The sequence below is a fragment of the Buteo buteo genome, chromosome 8 (assembly GCF_964188355.1).
Source record: "Buteo buteo chromosome 8, bButBut1.hap1.1, whole genome shotgun sequence".
Classification (NCBI taxonomy): domain Eukaryota; kingdom Metazoa; phylum Chordata; class Aves; order Accipitriformes; family Accipitridae; genus Buteo; species Buteo buteo.
Genome location: NC_134178.1, coordinates 3,285,350 through 3,308,448, shown reverse-complemented (window position 1 = coordinate 3,308,448; position 23,099 = coordinate 3,285,350). Strand labels below are relative to the sequence as shown.

Genomic DNA, 23,099 nt, shown 5'->3' with positions numbered 1-23,099 from the left:
ACACACGTACGCACATAGATTATTTATATGATTTCTCCTTATCTTCCCCTGGAAAGCGCACGTAGATAACTACATCCCCTTTTCTATTTATTGCAACAAGTACTTTTTTGTAGTCTTCTTGCTTGTACGTTGATAAAAATGTGGCAACTTGTTCTGATGCCAGAAGCCTCCATTTCCTTACACTAGTTTCACATAGAATACAATACAATCCAATCCCTCCAGCTCCATCTCACGCCGGCTCTCCTCCCTTTCTCTGCCTGAATCTCCACAGTGTATCTCGGAGCAGGACCACCTCCTTGCTCAGGCCCATCCTTTCAACCCCAGTTGCAGTCAGTCTCCCTCCCTCAGTCTCGCCACCGTCACCAGCTGACAGAAGGACATGCAGTAAACCACACTGACAAACAGCTCTGCCAACATCCCCGTTACAAACTGTCTTCCTTCAAAGAGTTATAAAAAAATTTAAAATAATCACTTCAACCTGCTATTTGGCACACCATGAACATACTGGGGAAAAACACCCAACAGTGAAATGATAGGATTCACACAAATACTCAGAGCTGAATTTTATGGTTGTATGTCTAGGTCACACAGCTTAGGAGAGTTTCATTTTTCCCAACACAATTTTGCAGTTTATTCATCCATAAAGTAAAGTAGGCACTTCTGGTGTTTGCACAGAAGGGTGGAGTGGGGCACACACAAAGCTGTGATAAAAGTGTGAAAATATCCTCTGAATATGCATTTGGTTTTACAAAACTGCAGCTCATAAGTATATGATCAAAACAATTATATTCTATTTCCACAAAGTGGCATATAATTTGAAAATGTAGGTCTTCCTAACAAACAGGAACATTCAACCACTTTTCTCAAAGTTGTCTTCCTCCCATCCTCACTTTCTTCTACTTGCCCATTAAACGGATATGCCCACACTCTTCGGACTCCAGTAACTATGGGCTCAATAGTTGAAAATATTCTGTGAAAGAATAAACTGCAGCATCTTTGCAATTTCTGTCCCTGAAAATACTTAAATGCCTTGCAAACAACATTTGTGACCTTCCCTCCCTTAGAAATGGGACGGTGGGAAGGTGGTGGCTTTCAGTCCCATTCTACAGTATGGAACAGAAAAAATCCTATGACCAGGATCCTATTTCTCTAAAATGACTGCAGCACCATCAACAACCTCAGTGATATTAATGCTTTTGGAATAATGCTGCAGTCATTGTAAGGAGACTGCAGCATTCTTATCTCCCAAGAAGACTTCTATTTGATGCCCAGAGGAGGAATTGAACTAGAGACATTTGTGTGAGGCAGAGCAGTTGTACTGACTTTATGTGGGCTCCACTTCTCTTCGTTTTTAAAGGTTTTCATTCTACTGTAGAAGCAAAATGAAAACAGTAATATCTTTGAATAGTTAACAATACCAATATTTGAATGGAATAATGATCTAAAGCTTACTACACTTTATTTTGATCTCCTGATGACATAGCCAAAAAAATACACTGGTTTCCATTTCTGAAGTTAAAGCATACAGAGCAAGCATACTCCTGTATTTAAACATCATGTGTTTAAAATCAGTGATAGGTTACCTGTCCTTTTTTCATCCAAATGAACAGAGAATGCTACTACTTTCCTACTCCTGTTGCTTCTTACTGCTCTGACTGTTCAGCTAGGTAGCAATGTCTGGCTAAACCCACAAGCCAGCTCTGAAAAACTAAGTGTAAGAAAGTGCTGAATACATTTTGAGTATGTTACTAGTCACAATGGAGCACGTTCTCTTTTCCCAATTAAAAAATAATTCAGAACAAACAGCCTTTATGTTAGTATTGGTATCTGTAAATTAGGGGTTTAGTCATAGTGATACTGAAAATTAAATTGGTTTTTGACCCAATACTAACTGTGCAACAGTTCCTAATTTAGAAAGACAGCAAAGAATTTCAGAACTGGAATGGAAACATTTGTTTGGAGGATAAATGCTACTATTAATAATAGGACTAAAGACCCATAACTACATAATCCAGATATTCCTGGATGGTATAATTCACCAGCCACTGAAACAATAAAGCATCATGTAGACCAACCAGCTTATTTTTGATTCTTACAGGGAAAAGATAGACCAACAACAGTATACAATGATTATAGGAGAACACAAAGGAAACATGTGTGAACAGTGTTGTTGCAAATGTTGTAAACACCATACTGGTTTAAATAAACAGAAGAACGGTCTGCAAAGCATGTTAATGAACTCTTCTGCTATATTTCACTCCGACAGATCTTACCTATTGAAGGTCTACAAAAAACACATGCAGAGAACTGCAACACTCTTCCTCTGTTCCTCCAAAAAATTCAGGTTTGTAGTTGAAAGACTCAGACGATAGCATACAGGTTTTAAATATGCAAAACTCTAAGAGCTTAAAGAAAATATGCTATCACCCATAGCGCACAGATTAACCTTCAGAAAGCAAATTTCATCTTAGACATAAAGAGCTCTCTATAGTAAGTACAGTGAAGCACCAGAAGAAACTGGTTGTAAAACCTGACAAGTTTTAGAACCTGCATCACCAAAGGTTTCTTAAATTTCGCCTATCTTTAAAAAGTAGGTTATGGTATTGATGCTCTTGCAGGGAAAGGGAGCAGGTTGAATGTCTTTTTGAACTCCCACTGATTTCACAATTATTATTTTAGATTCCATTTCAATAAATAGTATGGACCTTCAATATAAATAGCTGAACAAACAAAACCCGTTCTGTAATTAAGGTTCTGTATTTTGAAGAGCCAAGAGTAGAAAACACATGTGAACTAGTAGAGAAATCTCAAGGTTCTGAATGAGAGAAGACATGAGTTCTTTCAAACTATGGTGGAAAACACATTTATATCTTAAATCTCCAGTCATTGAAAAACCTTCCTTTTTATAGAAGAGTACTCCAAGATGAGTAACAACCTAAAGCTGCTATTAAGAATAAACAGAATCTACACAGAAGAACAACTGCTCTTTAAAAACGCAGGAAAAACGGCAATAAAAGTTAGAATTGCCTAAAGTCCATGCAATTTAGGCTTTGAAAAACGACATCCCAAAATAAAGCAAAAAACCTCCCCAAACCAAAATCAAAACAACAGTAAATAAGTGGTTTAGTCACATAAAAAGCAAAGAGGAGACTGAAAACACTGAAGATGAACAAAACCTGAATTAAAACTTCGCCACTGTTTTCGATAAAAGCAATGATGCTGATCACAAGTCAAGGACAGAATGGCTTGTGAATGATGGCATGGAAACAAATTTTTTTGGCTTCCGTGGAAGAAGAAAAATGAGCTTCATGTTATGAAGGCGAGTTCATCAAACTTCCACTTCACAACTACAAGAAAATTGGAATATGAAAATCCTTTCAATCCTACAGAGTTTTAAATTAAGTATACCAAATCAGTAACATATATTACTAGAAAACAGAACTCTGGTATCTATAAAATAAAAAGGTGACCCAAACAGCCATAGGTAATTATCCTCAAGTTCTGCATGCATTTTAGAGCAACAGAAAGATGATTTCCTCCCAAAAGATATCTGAAAAATGTGACAAAATTGTACATAGGTTTACCAGACTCACCTAGTTAGTCTCTTTGAAGAGAACCAATTTTCAACGGAAAACTAGCAGATCTAATTCATCTGGCCTTAACACCTGCTGCAGCACCAAGACTGAAATCATTGGCTGACTGAAGATTATACAGTAACTTTCAAATAGCTAAGAAAAAGATAAAAATACACCATACAGAAAGGCAAATTGTCCAAGAGAACAACAGAAGGTCCTAGCAGAGTTCTTACAATTCCTTGATAATTACTCTGGCAACTAATTTTATTGAACTCTCTCCAATTAGCAGTGAGGGTCCAAGAAACATTTTCTGATTAATGCAGGAGGTAGGAAATTATGTGAATGCAGAAGCCACCATACTATTTTTCAGAGATAATTCATTAACCTTGAAGACCAAAATTACAAATGAGATTAAGCAGTCAAAAATGAATGAAACCAAGGAAATTAAAGTAAAACAAAATGCCATGAACCCGAGATATGAACTCATGGTTCCAAAATGACAGGAGGGACCCCCCCCCCCTTAAACCTCAAGATTTCTATTATTACTTAACTACAAGTTAATGATATGATACAGCTATGAACAGGGCATAGGTGACTTAAGAAAGCATCAGCAGAGGTACTTCCAGCAAACGTACAGATCCAGTGTACAAGACACTGGATAGATATCATCTAAAACCCCATGTAATTTCTAGTTTCTCATACTCAAAGATTAATTCAACCTAGAAAAGACTGCTCAGAAAGGTGCTAAGAGAAAGGATCATGCGGCAGAGAGCAATTTTTCCTAAAGAAAGCTGAGAGCTGCTCTGCCTTAGCTTAGAACAAAATAGAGATGTTACCACTGTTTCCACAAGCATAGTGGGGAACATCAGGGAAGGGAAATAAATAAACATTTCGTGAATGGACACAAACCACCCACAAAGAAGTTAGAATGGGAAATTATAGTGAATTTTCAGCTGTCATAGAACGAGAGTCTGAAACACATCTTGAACACCAGTGGAAGGGCAAGAACCACCCACAGGTTTCAAAATGAAGTGCCATAAACTTGCAGTTCTTAAAGATGTGGTGGTCTGCAGTAGCAGTGGATTGGATGTGATCACCCATGCAGCCTCTCCTACTCTTATGTCCTTGTATTAGGCAAGAGATCTACACACAAAGTACTTTGGTTTCAGCCAGCAGTAGCATCCACCCTATAGCATTCCTTCAGTACACCTGCACAGTTGTAGTAGACTGAGATGGCTATACAGCGTGACCTTCTTTGATGTACAAAGTCATTCTGAAGTGCAAGCATCAGAGTGAGTTCACTGTCTTAGAGGGATTAGGAAAGGAAACATTAAGTACAACAGGCCAAAACCAGACTGTTGGCTTATTTGAGCACTTTTTAGCTAAGAAGTTACTCTATTTTGATTTTCATCTAAGGCTTATCAAAATAACACTTAGAAAGATTGAGTTTTGTTTAGTCTCTTTCCACCACCCAGCAACCCAGCTGGTGACCCAGGGCAGGGGTGAGGAAGACTGCCAGAGCAGAGCAGCTATCAGAGTAGTAGTCTCCAGCGGTAGCACCTTTTCTTCACAGGCACCACCAGAACCACACAGAGGATGCGGTGGAAGCGCTCTCGGTGGACAACGCGCTTCAATAGCGGGACCCAAACGTGGCTTTATTCAGAATTCCAAGTTGGCCAAACATTAGCCCAGAAATACTCTTCTGTCAGGTCGAAAATCACTTAGCTGCACAAAACCCGTGGATCCATTACAGCTTAGAAATGTTTTAGTTCAGAATTGCTATGGTAATTGGAAGAACAGGTGAAAAAAAAATCTTCCTAATATGAGCTTAATCTGTATATTTAAGAGAGCTTTGTAGACAATTAGCATTACTGCTTTTCTTGTGCCATTATTTTCTCCCTAATAAAAAGTGTCTCTTCAATATTAATAGCTGAACAGAAGTTTTAATTGGCTTTCCTTTTAGATATCGTATACATACTTTTTAATTAATCTATTTACTGAAGAAGCTGACGTGTCCTTCAAACTTCAAGCAAAGAGATTTCTCTAATGGTGTAATATGCAAGAAAAGCACTTTTTTCCAAAGCGCAGTTGCTTCAAAAGAAGGGAGACATATACTATATTCTTGAATTGGTTAACTCCAACACAACACATTCCTCTTACAGGGGATTCCTAAATTCCTACTTTCTTTTATTTTCTGTTTTAGATTACAGCCTCATAGTTCAGATGTGAAGAGTACAAATGCATAGGTCTAGTTTCTAGCATGTAAGTTGCTATTAAACTATAGTTAATTAATTAAAAACTTAAACATACCTTTATCTTCTTCAGGAATTACTTTATCCATCGCATAGTCCACATCAAAAATGTACCGGTAAAAGCAGAGCTGAGTGTACAGGGCCTTATCAGAATACTGCAATGTAAGAAGACAGTAATTAAAAACCCAACTCAAAAGTGCATCTCTTGCACCCACTTCTAAGTCCACTATCAAATGGTGATTCTTTCTGTTTTTTTCTAACAGTTTATATATTCCATTCACATCAGATTTTGGAAGTAGTAGTATTATTATTATGCTGCAAAATCTCTTTACTACACTCTTCTCTCAATTTACACCAAGCATTTATACAAGTCATACTAAACTTACTCATTCTTAGAGAGACATAAATTGCATTTATCCATTCTTATAGACACACGTATCACAATGGTGCTTTAGCAACAAAATGAAAGTCATAAGAATGATGGGACAAAGGAATAACTTTTGTGCTTTAGTATACTGTACAATGCAATGATCTCAAAAAAGAAAAAGAATTAATGTATATTTTTGATGAATACAGGTGTTTGGCTTTATTCCCTCCCTTCCCACAGACACACACCTGTGGTTACATAAATTGTGAACATGCCATTCAACTAAGAACAGGTGCATATATACCTTTACAGCTATGCCATCACCTTGCTCTACACATCTGTGAAGGCTACTGCATGTTAGTAATCACACATCTAGTTCAAAAATCTGCAGGTGTGTACATGTGGAGTAAGATGTTCAATTAAATGCTCTGAATGTCAGTGATGTCAAGCCTCTGTGCTATTCCTCTCATTCAAAAGTACATGCCTGTATGCGTTCATACTGCTGTCACCATCCTGTGCAGTAGAAGATTGCTCAAATAGACACAAGATCCATCTTGCCCACACTACAACTAAACCCTTTCAAGTTAATCTTGAACTCTTGTTCAGTAAAACCACATTCCAGTCCCTGCTGTTTAAGACACTGGAGTTCAAATATTGGCCAACAGTGGTATGAAGAGTTGTGCATTACAAAAATCCTAATTAAGAGTAAGATAACCGTAACAGCATCAAATGCAGAAGTAGTGTCTGTTTTAATACGCTTAGTGCACATGTGGATATGTGTGAGCTCTTGAAGATTTTCTTGATGAGCTATAAAACCAATGAAGAATGTGGTTAGACCAACATAGAACTGCAACTCAGTATACCACAAGGAACAACCCTGAAAATACAGTGGAAGAGCAACTGGTAAACTGTTTCTGCTTATTGGAATTCTGCTTTAATTTAGCTTCTCACTCTTCTACCCAATCAAGCCATGTTTTGTTACTGAATTCAACTAATTTTACACTTCTTCTGACATGTTATAAAGTATCTATAACTATTAAGGAACTCATGTTGAGACATTTGACAACCGTTACTACTGCTTAGTTATTTTTTGTATATTTTAACAGTATACTTTTTTCCAGTTCATGTGAACCTATTTTAAAAAAAGACACACAGAAGCTTATTTTATTCCTTATTAGCTATTCTACGATATGCATCATCATTATACTATTATACACCAGTTATTTTTAGTAAATCCTGATTACTGCTTCCTGAAGAAGAAAAAAGGAGGACGACAGCGATTAAGTTATTTGTTTAGTTTTTTAGATTCAGCTGTAATTGCTGGTACACATCTCCCTGACTGCACACATGAAGCAGGTTGAATAGAACACTGAAATTACCTCCTTCATAATAGTTTGTTTTGATAATGTATTGTGTGTCGAGATGATGAGAAACAGTTGCTGTCAATTTGATTAGCCATTATATTTTTATGTTAATTGCCATTATTGGGTCCATTCTGTTTAGTGTCACCATAGAAGCCATACAATGTTAGCATAAATAACAAATTGGAGTAAATTAGGAAGATATATTTTTGCCAATTCATTTTAATTGCCCCTCAGTCCTTCCGTCGGTTAACGCAGCTGTTGACCCATAATAAGCGCTAGGTCAATATAGCTGCTTGTCAATTCAGAAATGCAAAGTGCTGTGTTGCTGGTAATGGATATACAACAACCTTTGCCAGCCAACTGAAGCAAACGAATGACAACCCACATGAAAGAATAAAGCATCAGCTATAGAGTTTAGTGACCTGATATTAGTAGGCAGGCTAATTGAAAGTCACTGCTTAAATGGATAAAGAAAATACAAAAATCAGTATGTAAAAATGTATACATGCACACATAGACAGATATATATGCATACACACAAATTTTTTTTACTGATAATGTGCTTGTATCTCCTTCTCTTTAGCTTCCTGCCACATCTTACAATTAGCAATTGGTGGAAAACAAAAGGGCTTGAAGATTTTCATGCAATTAAGTATGAAATATTGTGGCATACTGATGAATCCAAGGAAGAGGTAACTTAATTTAAAAGGACTTTAGGAATTACTTATATCATCACTTCTTGTATTTCCTTAATTTCTGATAACCTGTAGGTTTAAAAAAAGGGAAAAGAGCCCAATCCCTAAAACTTTGAACCCAAGTAATATTTTACTTTTAACTGTGAATTTTTTGTGTAAAGAAAACCTGACACCCCTAAAATCATGGTAAGAACTTGGGCTACATTTGTATAATCATTCATGCATTCTTTCTTCCCATGAAAGACTGAATGGTGAGCACATGAAAGAAAACCTTCTGTTTGAAGTTCTTATTTGTTCCATGATGTTTTATTTCTCGACTTCATTAAGAACTGACTTCAGCAGATAAGTCTGCTACTTTGACAGCTTCCATGCAACCAAACTTTTTTTTTTTTTAATTACATTTAAAACAGCAATAAACAGATGAAGGAACTAAAGGTATACGGTTTGCATTCAGCACAGTTATTCGCTCCTTTGACAGAAAAAATAAGCTTCTAATAAGAAAAAACAGATGTAATAAAAAAATTAATTGTGCTTGGCCAACAAAATATTGATTTGAAGAAATCTAGGTTTAATATGATTGCAGAACTGTTTCCTGTAGCATCAGGAGGCCAACTGCAAATCTCCAACCTGCCTTCCCAAGAAGAATTTAAGATTACACAGATTATGTAATAGGAAACTTATGGCGTCTTCTTAACAGAACTGGTGAATTAGAAACACTGGAAAAGCAAATTTTCCCATGCCTAAGAACAAAACTAGGGTACAGAATGCTCAGTCATGGAAAGAAAATCAACTCGCTTAGCTACCACGCACACCAGGGAACACTCACTGGGGCATACATTAGGAAAGGAGACTTCCCAGGCACAATGCATTTGTATTTCTGGAGTCCCTGAAGGTCCGCTGTATCTCCACACGTGCCCAAGTCCACCCTGCTTGACTGCAATGACTAACTTAGCATCTGTCATGTCCCTACAGCTGCTGATGTTTGAACAAGACGCTGAAGGGTAGCAGCATCTCTTCTCCTGTCTCACAAATACCTAAAAACTCAGGTCCGGAGCAAGGTGCCCTGGTGTGCTCACTCCACCTCTCTCTGGCCCAGCAAACTGTGATGCATTTTTTTCCACATCAAAATGAAATTTCACATGGAGAATGATCCCAATGCTCTCGCTCCATAACAGCATAGTCAGTGAGCAAGGGCTTTTTCCAGAAGCAGCAGACACAGGTTTGCAACCCTTCTGGCAAGAACAGAGAATTGAACTTGGTTTGCTTAATCTTTCACAGAGAGAGTGGAAAATTTGCCAGTGTCCACCTTTCCTCCTCTTTTTTAGAAATGCCAAAGCTCAAATCTCTGAAAGTAAGGGGACCTAGAAAGATTTAACCACTGGCAACCATCTTCCTACCCTAAACACAGTGCCTGAGGAGAACTTAAGATGCATTACCTCTCGCCAGCTTTTCTGTTATGGAAGAAAGGTTGGTGGCAGCTGCATTTAGGTATTGAAATTAGAAGCCCCCTCCCTCAGTGCTGGCTCTTTTAGATGGCATCCCAAGGAACTTCAGTCGAGATGCCTTACTCTCCTCCATCCTGTTAAGAGGGTGCCTGAGTGAGCCACTAACACACCAACCTTTAAAATCCATTCAGTAGCTAAGGGCAGCACGGTGACCTAGAGAATCCAGGTAAGAAAAGTCTGAGGAAAGGAAAAAGGGAAAAATAAACAGAAGAAAAAGTTGATAGAAATTCACAACAGCAAGGTAGCAGAAGACTGAACTTGTGATTCTAGTTCTGATGTTTTACTTGCCTAGATACAGTGCTATTCTACTAAACACCTTTTAAGCAGCACGTAAAACCTCCGTATCTTGACAGTGTACATTTGAACAGGCCAGAAAACTAAATGCCCCTATTTAGATTAATTTTCTTTGAACTGCTGTGAATTCCTGTAATAACCAAAGTAAGATGTGATGCTTTTTAGATAACTCATATTCCTCTACAGTAGACTGAAGTCTTTTATTTACTCTTTGGCATCTCCCAAATTCCTATACTACTCTATAGTCCCACCACACTCACGACCCTTTAATTCTTTTCTGCATTCTCATTTTTTTCTGCCCTTTTGCTTTCTTCTGCACCTGACTCTCCCATTTCTTCTAGCCCTCTCTGTGGTGGTCTTATTTTGTATTCTTTGTCATTTACTGTTTTACATTGCGTCAGCTATGGTTTTATGGATGATGAAGGCAACAAGAAATTAAAAAAAAAAAACAAACCAAAAAACTCCCCCTTCTAGTTTGCTAACTCTGTTAGAGTGCTTTGCAAAGGAGATAATTTCCACAGGCTACAAAAGTTATTTGTATTACTTCAATTAATTATAATACAAAACAGTGGCACCACTTCATTAATCAGCTGCTTGAGAGTTACTTTTGTGAAAAGCCTTTTTGGTAATTTGATTAGAAAGAACAGTGGCTCTTACTACTGTGATATGATTCAGTATGTCCATCAAACAAATCCTTTAGAACTAGTTCTTAATACTTTAAAAACAGGAAAGAAAGAGAAGGAAATAGAAAAGAAGTCTCTTGGCAGAAAACTGTGTCTCAGAGACTCTTTCAAGGCTTAGATGTAACGGAGCAAAGCGTACAGGAAATACTTCAGTGCTTTGAGAGGCATTTCCTCCCCTCCCCCCTTAGAAAGATGCAGTAATTAAAACCTAATTATTATCTTCATTTTAAACAAAACCTAAAGTGAATACCAATTAATAACAACATACTAATGAGCATCTGCTGTGATGAAATTGAATATGAATGTGCTGCAAATTTCGGGTAATTTATTTTTCGGGGAAGTGCCACTGGTCTCAATCTACTGCTGGAAGATTGTATAGACTGTACACATTTTCCATCATGTCTCTTATGTGCAGCAATTTCTATTTTCAAAAAGAGGGCATAGCTCAGCTTTGTGGATGTTTATATATCCAAATGCTATCCATGCTACAATGATTTCAAGGCAATACACTGAAGTGTAAGACGGTGTTTTACACACCTCACACATTCTTTTGTAAAACCAGGGCAGTTGCAGGTTCACACAGCCTCTATGCACCATCAGATTCTGAAGGCAGACACCTGCACAAAAAGAGCTTGTGAAGTGTGAATTAATGTTACACTAAATACTCGTAACGTGCGTACCCCTCGCCCTGTACTGAAGTCTGGTCTTCTCGTGCATCAGAAAACCTAGTTAAAACACAGTGCTGGTCTGTGTCCAACAGGCTGAAATAAACACTGCACCTGAAATAACTACTTCCCATAAAACAAAAAAAGGTGAAATACAAGTGCATCTAAATTGCAGCCTTTATGCTTTAGCATACAATCAGGTTTTGAAAACTTACACCCAATTCCATTAAAAACATGAGATGGTTGGTAACCACCTTTCCTGACATTGGTGATAAACTAAATGGGGAGGTGTGTGGGCAAGGTGTGGGGGTGTGTGTGGTTTCCTTCTTAACCCTCCAAACTGTCCACCCCCTCAATCAATACTGGTTTTTTTCAGTGATTATGACTCACAGAGTCTACTGAAGAAGCAAAAGGAAACTGAAACAGATGTGGCAGTATTTGGATATGATGAAACTTCTCCTAGTACTTATGTTAACATGGACTGTATGATGAAAGAAGAGGTTCTTCCAAATACATGCAGGAGTCAACAGGAAAAAAAAAACCCACAGCAGAAGACTGGATATTCTTGTACATTATAAGATTTATTTTTTTTTCCCATTAAGTAACTGAAATGACAAGAACTTCTGCTGGTTTAAGTCCTGTTTACCAATTAGTGAGAACATTACAGAGGATCTAATTATAAAAAACAACTCTGGGCTGCAATGCCAGCAAAAGAACAGAAAAGTGGGTGAGGAACTGGGTGAAGAACAGATGAAAACACCTGCTGACAAGGGGCACCAGATTGAATCAAGGGGTTAACAGAACACCTCCAGGGTGGATCCTGACAATACTATTACTAAACATTTTCATGAAGAAACCCTGGAGAAAAACTAGCTGGCTATTAAGAAGATTTAGCAGGCATGAAAATAGCAAAATAGAAAAGGAAGGAAATTTAATAAGCAAAATATTTCTGGCTGTAACAAAGAGGCTGAATGAATTATCTAAAACTGGGGAGAGTCCCAAGCTGAAACTGTTCTGCTTTGAGGATTCATAAGATGATGCTTCAAGGCATATGGCACAGTCACAAGATGAACAGCAAGTGCCAGCAGACCAGGCAGTTACTTACCTATAGAGCTCTGAAGAAAAGGAGGGATGAAGCTGTTGGACCACTACTGGTGGTGGATCACCTCTACTTAAAGCTGGCAGTGTAAGCAAAGACATGAAATAAGCCCTGTTTCCTCGTCCTTGGAGATATGTTGTTTTTTTTAAACAAAAAGACTGAGTGTCATCTGTGCTTAACAAACAGTTTCTCATTTTAATGATACGTATGCAACCCTCTCCCCTGTTTCTGGTCTTGTGTGTGCTCTACCACTTATCTGAGCATGTGATAAACCAAATTCAACTCACTAATCCAGCAAAAATTACTCACCTCTTTTCTAATCTGGCAGAAAGCTAAGTCCGCAAGATCTAACTGCCTCCCTGTGTGGTCAACAGCCGGCACAAGGTGAAACAGCAAACTGCATGGTAGCTGATGTGAACAAGCCAAACTAGCTACTGCTAGCAAAGGAAGACAGTATGTTACCCTGCATTTAGTTTTGGGTTCGAGCTCTGCCTTGTACCCAGTACTCAAGCTCATCTGAGCAGCGCAGTAAGACCTGGCAGTGAGAACACAAATCTTAACTAAGAATCACTCTTTTCTGGGGTGGGGGAATCACTTGCCTCACACACCCTCAGTATACACATGCCATTGTGAAGTGTTCTTTACTCTGAAATTTTCAGCATCAAGATGTTTATGACTAATTTTTTATATTACTAATATTTAATACAATTATACAAGAGACAAGCACATAAAACTTGTGACTGAGTCTTGAACAAGACCAGACACTATATGCTCTGAGGTATCTTTTTTCTAAGAACATTGTAACAGCAATCAATGACTAATTTTACAGAAATTAGCTCTAAAGATGTTACATATATGTGTGCACACATGTGTATATGTATACGTGTCTATGAACTGCACATATGTATCTCTGTACATACATATGAACACAGACATTTTAATAAAAATACAATAGCAAACAATAAATATAAATTAAAAGTTTTAAAATAAAAATTTTAATATTTTCTACAAATATTGTTCCAGATTCTAAGAAAAGTCCAGAACCAGCCCTCAAAATGACTAATGAAGTGAATAAATACCTGGGTTTCATACAGATAGTTTACTGAATTGATAAACAGGATCAAATGTGGTGGTTAACTCCCATACTAGGACATGCCATCAAGGTGGTCCCTTTGGTCAGTTCTTCACTGCTAAACAAAACAGGGCTGACTAGTAAACTCAAGTGCTGAACTGTTACTGTCCACATTACTAAATTTTTAATGTTTGCTGACTGAGTTTTAGGCTGTGACAATTGACTATAACACCGATGGAGCATGGCTTAGGAGATGCTGTGCCCGGACTGTTCGTACTGGCCATAGGGTTCTGACTGCACTTCAGCAGTCCCGAGCTCTGCCCCAACAGACTTTGGACCCACGCGCATCCCCATGTAACGAGCACGCAACACACTATCAGCTTCAAGCTGCTACACAGCCCTCATGTTATTTTAAAGCCTCTGAACCTACGAAACATACAAAATAGCCAATCGCTGTCTTATGCGTAGGAACACCTGTAATCTTAGGTTTCTGGTCAAAGGATACTATACTTGACACTGGTACTGACAGTGCAATAGGAGAAAGAGGTACAAGACTTGGTTTTATTCAAATAATTCAAGACTTTGCATACTAAAGCAGATGAACGAAATATATTTTAAAAAATTAATTTCATCTGTAATCTGCCTCATGGATCTGGAGAGGCTCTAGCGTACTCATGTTATTCCTCTGAGGGCAGTATCACTGTATAACTGAAGAATTTGCAGGCTAACCTCCCTGGAGCCTGAAGATCCAGCCTACACTGATGTACTTTAGAATAGGGATTGCACAAAAATTCTCAAAACTATCATCTACAGCAGAAAGGTTAACATTTGAGGATTTTCACATCAAACCAAACCAATGAGCTTTACTGGACAGCTGATGAAAGATAGATATTACTCTGGAACCAGACTCACCCAGCAGCACAAACAAGCAAAACTACAAAATTGTATCTGCCCAAATGCATTGAACATTACTCCGGAGAAGCACCAGCATGATCCCAAAATCAACTGTATTTTAGGAGTCTCCGATCAAGAATATTTTCCCCCTTCAAATAAATTGCTGCTTGAAATAAGCAGCATATAGATATGTTACTAAAACATATCCCCTCCCTGGTGTACAAGACAAATCTAATTTAAAAAAAAAAAAAAAGAAAAAAGAAAAATCCATGTTTACACTTTTAAGAAAAACCCAAGCACTTTCAAAGTCAGTCACTCATTTCTGGATTTCTGGAATTATCTGACCCTTGACAACCTGGGGTAAGAAGCAGTAAGCAAGAAAAGGCTTGGTGAAACAACATTAAAACTGAAAAACACCTCTGTAAAGCAAAGCTGTCATTCTGCTCTGGAGATAAAGTACCATGGCCAAGTATACCCCATCCATCTTAAGCGTTACAGAACAAGCTAGCGGAGCTCCAGAGCTCTGTCTCATTCTAGAGAACTGATGGTCCTTCTCATTAAATGAAGAGCACTCATAGGAGTTAACTATAGGTCATCTGCTTATTCGAAACAGAAGAACTAAGCACATCCATGGGAACTCTCATCACAGAACAGAACTCCTTCACCTTTCAAGTACTTTCATGCATTTCCATGAGAAAGTCTAAGATCATGATGTTCTTTCTAACAAACAAAATTTGACATCTGCATACAAAACCTCTACCCTTACTCATGGAGAACCACTCCTCATGGAGAATGCCAGTCATACCCTATTTCTCAGGACCCACATTTCTCACAGCTGGAAACCAAATAAATCAAATGGGGCCCAATCAAGAAGAATAGATGAAACCACCTTACTAGGAGTAAATTCTGCCTGCAGGGAAAGAATCCACATAAGGTAGTTCTCAGACAAGAACCACAAATCAGCCATCCATCAGCTGCAGTCCTATTTCATGGCAAAGAGAGAAAGAAGCTGTTACTACACACCTGAGACTATTCAAGGTCTCTTAGAGGCCTCTGCAGACTAGGTATAAGGCTGCTTTTTTACCATTTCATGCAATCTGCTGACATGTTCAAGAATGGTTGTGTATTGCCAAGGATGAGCAAAAGGTTATTCCTAATTATCTTATCTGAGGCACATTTTGAGTCTTCTGTCTGCTTGTGAAGGATGCCACTTCCGATGTTCAGATGCAGGATGCTATGGATAACAATGGAAAAAGCTAATAGAACAAGTCCTGTTCTCAAAGTCTAGACTGTAGTACAGGTAACAAGTTTCAATTTGGAAGTAAGATATTTCTGTTTACACAAATGATTTTAATCTAGCTCTGTATTTGCAACCTTGATTCTTTTTTACTTTTTTAGAAATAAAATCTTTTCTCACTGATTGATACACTTTACCCAAACATTTGGCACTTGTCAGCTATCCAGAAGCATACGCTATAAAAGTGCAATCTGTGTAAGCAACTTGGCTTATACATATTTATTTAAATTACAATTTTGTTAAGAAATGGGTAACGTTGCATTTCTTTTCTGCAAAATAATTTACTAATATTTGTGAAAGCCTTTTTTAACTGAATCTTGATTATCATTCAACAAGCACAAGTACAGCATTTAAAAACTGGTGTATTAGTAAATAAACAACACTATAAATAGGCTAGATACACAAGAAAAGACGCTTATCTAAATATGTTTTAGATGTAAAAGCATGCATGTGAAAACAACAAAAAAGTATCATTTACAGAGAGGGAACTAAACATACTGCTTTGGATTACCATACTCCCATTTCTCAAGTCTTCAGGACTCATTCCCTCAATTCTAGGTTTTAGCAAGAGTAAAAAGTTTGAAAAGCTAGGTTTCTGCCTTCAACTCCTAGTTTCACAATTTTTAATGAGCTGTTCTTTGAGCTCAAGTCGTTAAGTAATCTGAAGCAAGGAATATATCTGCTGCAGAGGACACTATGTTGCCTAAAGCAAATTTGGCATTTCAGTAAATTCTAAAGGACTTGGAGTCAATGTTCCTTCTCATTGATCTTGATTTTTCTTAAAAGTTAAGACAATAAGGAAATTAGGCTGAGATATGAAAATGCTTCAGCTACTCATCATGTGCCCGGAAACATTTTACTATTAGAAGATCAGAATGGTTAGAGATTGACTTAAGTCCCCATCTCTATGGTACCAATGATATAAACAACTCCTGAAACTTCTCAGACTATGCAAGACCAACTGGAAAGGCAAACAGACTTTCAATACAGTTTATTTAACTTGCTTAACTTACTCTGGAGCCAGCATGTAGACAGGTGACTCCTCTGTTAAATAAGACCTTCCTCGGTTTTGGTTAGATGAACTGTGCCCAACAGGTTATAGTGGCACCCATCTACCTGTAGCAGTGCACATGATCAGCTTTATCAATGCAAGTCTTGATCTCATGTCTCTGAAGCAGCACTCTCAGACTTTAATAGAATGGCTCTCTACTAAATGCTAAAGAAAAGTCATGTTATGCAGATGACAAAGCAAAGGAGAGCACCTTTTCTGTGGGTGGCACCAAAATGTTAAGATCAGTTGTGTACAAAGGCACATCTCAATGACTTAGAAAGACACTTTATCTACTACCCTAGGGTTGAAATCAATGGCAGCACTTTAGGTACCAGACACAACTCCAATAGCTTCTTATGCTGCCATCTGCTCCTTCCACAAATAGTCAATGTTATGCAGGATTTATGCCCCTATTGGTGAAACATAGGTTATTTTCAATCTCCTTCTCCATAACTCAAAATGGATTCTTCAGCACTGAAAGTGGCATTGGCATCAGTACATACGCTGTAGTTTTGATGCATTTTATTTTTTAATGCTATCTTCTCTACATACATCTTTGGTACTGTCTACCAGTCTAACAATGGTCTGGGTGACACAGGTTTCACCAGATGATGCATGTTTAAAACTGATTTATTGGTGTCAATTTTGTAGACTGCTTTGAAAAAAACCAGAGATTCTGTCCTGCATCCTGCAACTGGCAAGTACAAACAGGAAGAGAGAAAGACACCAACCCTGAGATTATCCACAAAGAAAAGGAATTAGTCCACCTAAGAACAGGCACAGATTAAAAACTTTAGGTTTTGATTTTGTCAGCTGCTCTGATGAGTGAGGTCAACAGTGTGTGTGTATGCTCCAGGTGAAAAGTGTAGGTCAACGCCCTCCCCCACAGTGAATTTTCATTCAAGAGGTGCTGAATAAAGTTCAGAAAAAAGTATACAACAGTCCGGAGGATTATTCCGAAGAGCCTCAAAAACTTCAAAAATTGTTCGAGCAAGTTATGGCTGAGCTACTGAAAAAACTTAGTAACACATGAGAAAGTAAACACACCAATTAAAAAATGATCCTCTAATAACATCATGTGAATGACCTAAATCACCTATCCATTTTCATGGGACACCCCAAAACATGCAACTAAAGTGTAATGAATTTAATAGTTGTGACGGAGACAGCTCTGTAGCTCAGTAACTGTAATCTATATAGTTCTTCTATTGTCATAGTTTATTGTTTCTAGTATGGATACAAGGGACTATGTGTTATCTCCCACAGGTGCTTCCCACATAACACAGTTTAAAAAAAAGAAAACCAGAAATGCCCATCACCATGATTTACTGTAACTAGACCCTCATAATATGAGCAGTAGAACTTTTTCTATGTAGTTCATTAATGTTAATGATTCTGTGCATAATAATCACAGCTCTGAAAATGATCAAGTGGTGACTTGACATGGGGTAGGGATGCAGCACAAGAGTGAGGCTGCCACTTTTCCAGTTTCCCTGCTTATTATTTGAATGGTGTCTTCTTGTTTCTCACAAGTGCGAGGAGTCCAAGCTGATTATTACTGAGTTATCATCACACAAATTAAACTATCAGGTTATTATTAAAATTCCTCTTTGCACTGTCAGTTATCCTAACCACAGATATTTAGACAAAGACCCAAGAAATAAATTTTAAACAAAACATATGAAAAATGGATACTTCCAAGCAAGGCATCCCCACTAAATGAAAACTGCTTGTCTGCAAACTGTTAAAAAAAACCCTTGTATTTTTAAGAATACAGACTGCCTTAAACAATCATCTTCAATGGATTAAATCTTAATGTTCCCACACTGAAAGAGATTGGTGACAAACAGCAACTGATTTCTCTAATGGGAAACCCTCTCAAAGTGATTATTTTTACATGTAGCTGAAAGAAATATTTGTTTAAATAAAAATATGTTTCTTGCTCCTGAAGAAAAGCAAAAAGTGTTGAACCATGGTACCATCCTATGCAATAAGTAGCTATGATTGAAAGCGCTCTAATTACAAAGTAAGCAAAATGGTGACTGGAGTATTTTTCATCATGGAGAGTATATTCTGGTAAGTTATGGCTCTGACAGAGATGAGAGAAACCCTGGACACCAAGGACTCTGCTGAACCCGGCTGAAGTGTGAAATGGTACACACTCACAAAAGTGGCAAAAAAGTGATCTTTCCATAGTTCCATTCTGTAACAGAAAAGGAACTGTTGGTATTTAAGCATTAGACAAGGACAGAGAAGACCTGTTTTCCACCTCTGTTTCTGCAAAGAGCTGCATACCATTAGGTGACTCTCTAGGCCTTCTGGCAACTTCAGCTCCCCTTCTGTAACATTAGCACATCTGCAAACAGTGTTGGGTGTTAATAAAAAATTACTAAAGCAGTGAGGCACTAGATACTCTAGTATCATCTATTAAAAAAAAGAAAAAAACCAAAGTTTTCTAAAGATTAGCCCTTCCCTCCAGGCCTAGAATTAAGTTTGCTTTTCTTTGCCTTGGACATACGCATCTGTCTGGGCAGAACTATCCAGTTGTATTAGGAGTTTTGAGTTTTCACATTCAACAAGTGAAGAAACTACAAATTTAACCTTTCAGACTTTACAACAAACTCTTAAAAATAACACAGACAAACTGCCTGCTGCTTCTTTGCCCTGGCACCAAAACACTAAAGCAGGTCAGGTATTTCTTTAAAAATTAAATTTGTTATTTTACCAAATACAATGGAAAAGGCAAAAAGTAATTTGCGAGGTTCCAAATGGGCAAAGCAAGAGATCTTGTGACAACAGGTCTTCCAGAGAAAGTCTGTAGGAAGCTCAGCAGCAGCGTCTAAGTGACAGCAAGCCTCACAGGAAAACCATGCATCTACTTTGCCACATTTCTGAGTAAATTCTGGAGGGTAAGCTGGAAGAGGAATGTGGTATGCTTATTAATAGCATGAATACCTCCAAGTGCAAGGGATATTTTGTCTCTGGGACAAAAGAAAAGCAGCTGGTTGTGACAGGAACACATGGAACACTCCTGTGAAAAACCTTCCTTAACAGCAATCTGCTGGTCAGAGCAACATTTTGTTCATTATATGGTTTTAATAAACTCCTTTCTTAAAGAATTTTCTCACTTTTGTCTCAGAGTAGCAGTCTAACGATTTATAAATAGTAGCTATCCATTAGAAATATACTTAACTTCTCCATAGCATCGAAAATTTTCTTGAGAAGTTCAACATGCCTGATATGAAATTGGATCATATGCTTCAAATACTGGACTCTGTGTCCCCCAAGGGAAGTTAAAATGTGTAATCAATGAATGTAACATTTACTGTTCAGAACTTGAGATGCCTTAATGAGAAGTACAATGATACAGGACAAACCTTCTTACCATAAACAAATAATCCTAAGGGCTAAGAAGCCAGAAACATCTCCCCCCTTTTTACTGATAAGGCAGAATGTATGGGTACTGCAGTCTAAACCTACACAAACATTCAAGCTATGTACTCATGTATATGTTTCAGAGGTGAGAATCCATTTAGCAGATAAATTGAGAAAGAAGAGAGCATGGCCTCTGAGTGTAGAAAAGCAAGGAGCTTTCTCACAAGACTTCCTCCCCTCTTCTGTACACCAGCGACTGCAGCGACAGCACCGCCATAGAAAGACAACCCATAATAACAGGGAAGAGGGGAACAGAAAATTTCTGTAGCGGGACAGACATCTCAGAAACTTTTCAGCTAGAACTAGTGACATCTGAACTTGAATTTCAGCCAGATGGTTCCTGATTATGGTGCAATGCTTGTAAAAACAGTTGATCAAACTGGACAGGTCAGATAAAACTGTGCTATTGCTCTCAAAAATACTAGTTTCCATTCAAAGAGGTGAACTTCACCAGATATAACACTCCTATAGAAGGATCTGATGTCTACTAAAATTCTAGTCAAAAGGAAAAAAATGTAGACTTTGTCATGTACTGCTAATACTGCCATTAGGATAAATATCACCACCATTTACCTACACACCCATAAAAAGTAGCCCAATCACAACAGAATGCATGTTAATTTTTCTAGTAACTTAATTGCAAAGACTCACTTCTCCTCCTCCTCTAAATAACTCATCTGTGCTCACAACGTCTGCTAACTGCATTTCATCCTCTTCCTGAGGAACCACATTATTTTTCATCAGATACCAAATAGAGCCATCTTGAAACTGCACAGTGATGTTCTCTGCATCAAGCCTCTTCTTGAATACACAATTTTAGATGCCAGCCAAATCTACCTCATGAAGGAATAAAAGCAGAGAAGCTTCTTAGTGGGTTGATGCTGTAGCAAGGACCCACTAGTGAACTTGCATTACTGCCATCACAGTACTCCAGTAGAAAGCAAGTCCTTTGAACAACAGTGGATTAAGAGATACTGGTAATCGGATTTCTCAAAATCTAACAAAATATAAGCAGTTTTGGCCACTCCACCCTCAAATGCATCTCCAACCCTTCCCCCGTGAAAAAAAATGTCCCTCATGTAGACTGTATAAAAAGCTTGTTGGAAGCTAAACATAATAAATCTTATGGGGAACATAAATCATGAATAATTAAGACATTTAATTTGTTCAGCTAGTAAAGTTGTATTTCTGGGATTTAAAAGACAGCAAACACAAAAAAGCAACCTGAAATTTTGGACCAGGGAAAGTACTCATACATACATACAATAAAAATGTCAATCATGTAATCTTAAATAAGACTGGAAAAAAATGACCTTACCCTTTACAGTATCGTGCAGCACCCCAGTGCCCAAATTATAGGGAATAAAAAGATGAACAAGGAAGAGGACATTCTATCTGAGTAGAGAAAGAACAGACTGCCCAGAGCAGCTGGTCTCAGAGGATTTAGTAACAATATTTAGAAAAAATAATAGGAAAAATGTAGCTCTTCAAAGTTTCTGGCCTAGGAAAAGTTGGATTGGCTAATTAGCCATCTTTATAAGCTAGACAGGATGACAAAAGCACCTAATGAAATGTACTTACTGCAAAATACAATGACAATAATGATTGTTATTGTTTTCTACTCTTGTAACTTTTTTCCTTAAAAAAATATGATTTTAACATTGTTATTCTTGAATCTTATATAATTAAAAAACTCAGTCTGATTCCGCACAGCAAGGCAGCTGATTTCCACAGGTATGGCAACCCCGATACACAAATACAAGCCTGCTCTTGTAGAGGCCAGGTCTGCAACACAGATCAAGGTAGCTAAGAGTGCGCTTGAATCAAAGGCTACCAAGGGAATTCTTCAGAAATACTACTGTTTGCCTTCTGCTCTCCACCAGGAAACTGTTTAGGGTTTTTCATCTTCCTGATAAATCCAAGACTCTTGCTAGTAAGGGCGCATACATGCCAAGTTCAATACAGCCAGCTGGGAAAGTTTAGTATTTCCCTCATTCTTACGGCTTTTACAAAAGACATGTTTTTCTTCATTGTCTTTTCATTACAACCTTTCATCTTTTATTCACCAAATTTATATATCCCACTCAATTTTATCTTCACTCCACTGTATAAGTCTGCAGTGGAAATTGTCTGTTGAAAGGGTGTCGATCTTTAATACGTTATTTCTTCACAAGGCTTCAAGATTATATTATCTACGTTAAGTCATCAATAACTTTTTGTAAGGTGATGCACTGGTTGTGTGCAGTCAAAAACTGTCAATTCTCTTGTTAAGGTTTACACAAGTACAAGAGAACACTACAAGTTCAAAATGATTTTGAAAAAACGTTGGAGGAGGTGTAGATTTTAAAAAAATATTTGTACAGCCAACAATGAATAACTTTGTACATATAATACAGCTAACCAGAGGAGCTGTCTCAAGCAGAAAATTCATTTTTATCATAGCTAGCTCCCTGTTTGGAGCTTCTATATATTTCTGCAATTGGGATGAGGAATGAGGCTGAAAGAGGAATAAGGCTGAAAGCTGACTGGAAGACATTAATTAGGTTAGATAACAACAACCTTGTGTAGCAGCAGGAAAGCAGCCAAACCTCATACTATTTATTATCCATGCCAATAGACTGCTTTGTTAGGTGAGGATTTTTGAGTGGTTTTCAGCAAGGGGAAGAGCATGCTAGCCTTCCCGTCCTTATTATGCAGTACTCCTCTATACCATGCACTAGCTGGAACCTCTGAGCTGTCTCAACAAGACCATCCATGCAAAAATCTAGCCAGCAGGATTAGAGCACTGATGAACAACGAAATAAAAATCTGAGAAAATGGCAACATTTTCTTATCCATGTGGAAGTACTGA

At 37.8% G+C, this 23,099-nt stretch overlaps 1 protein-coding gene across 1 annotated transcript in view; it reads right to left on the bottom strand.

Annotated features, from left to right (window-relative positions):
- Window positions 1-23,099, bottom strand: part of POLA1 (DNA polymerase alpha 1, catalytic subunit) — a 200,313-nt gene that overhangs the window by 37,400 nt on the left and 139,814 nt on the right. Inside the window, exon 36 of the mRNA XM_075033499.1 lies at window positions 5,886-5,982. Coding sequence (XP_074889600.1) covers window positions 5,886-5,982 — 97 coding nt within the window. The remainder of the gene's footprint in view (window positions 1-5,885; window positions 5,983-23,099) is intronic.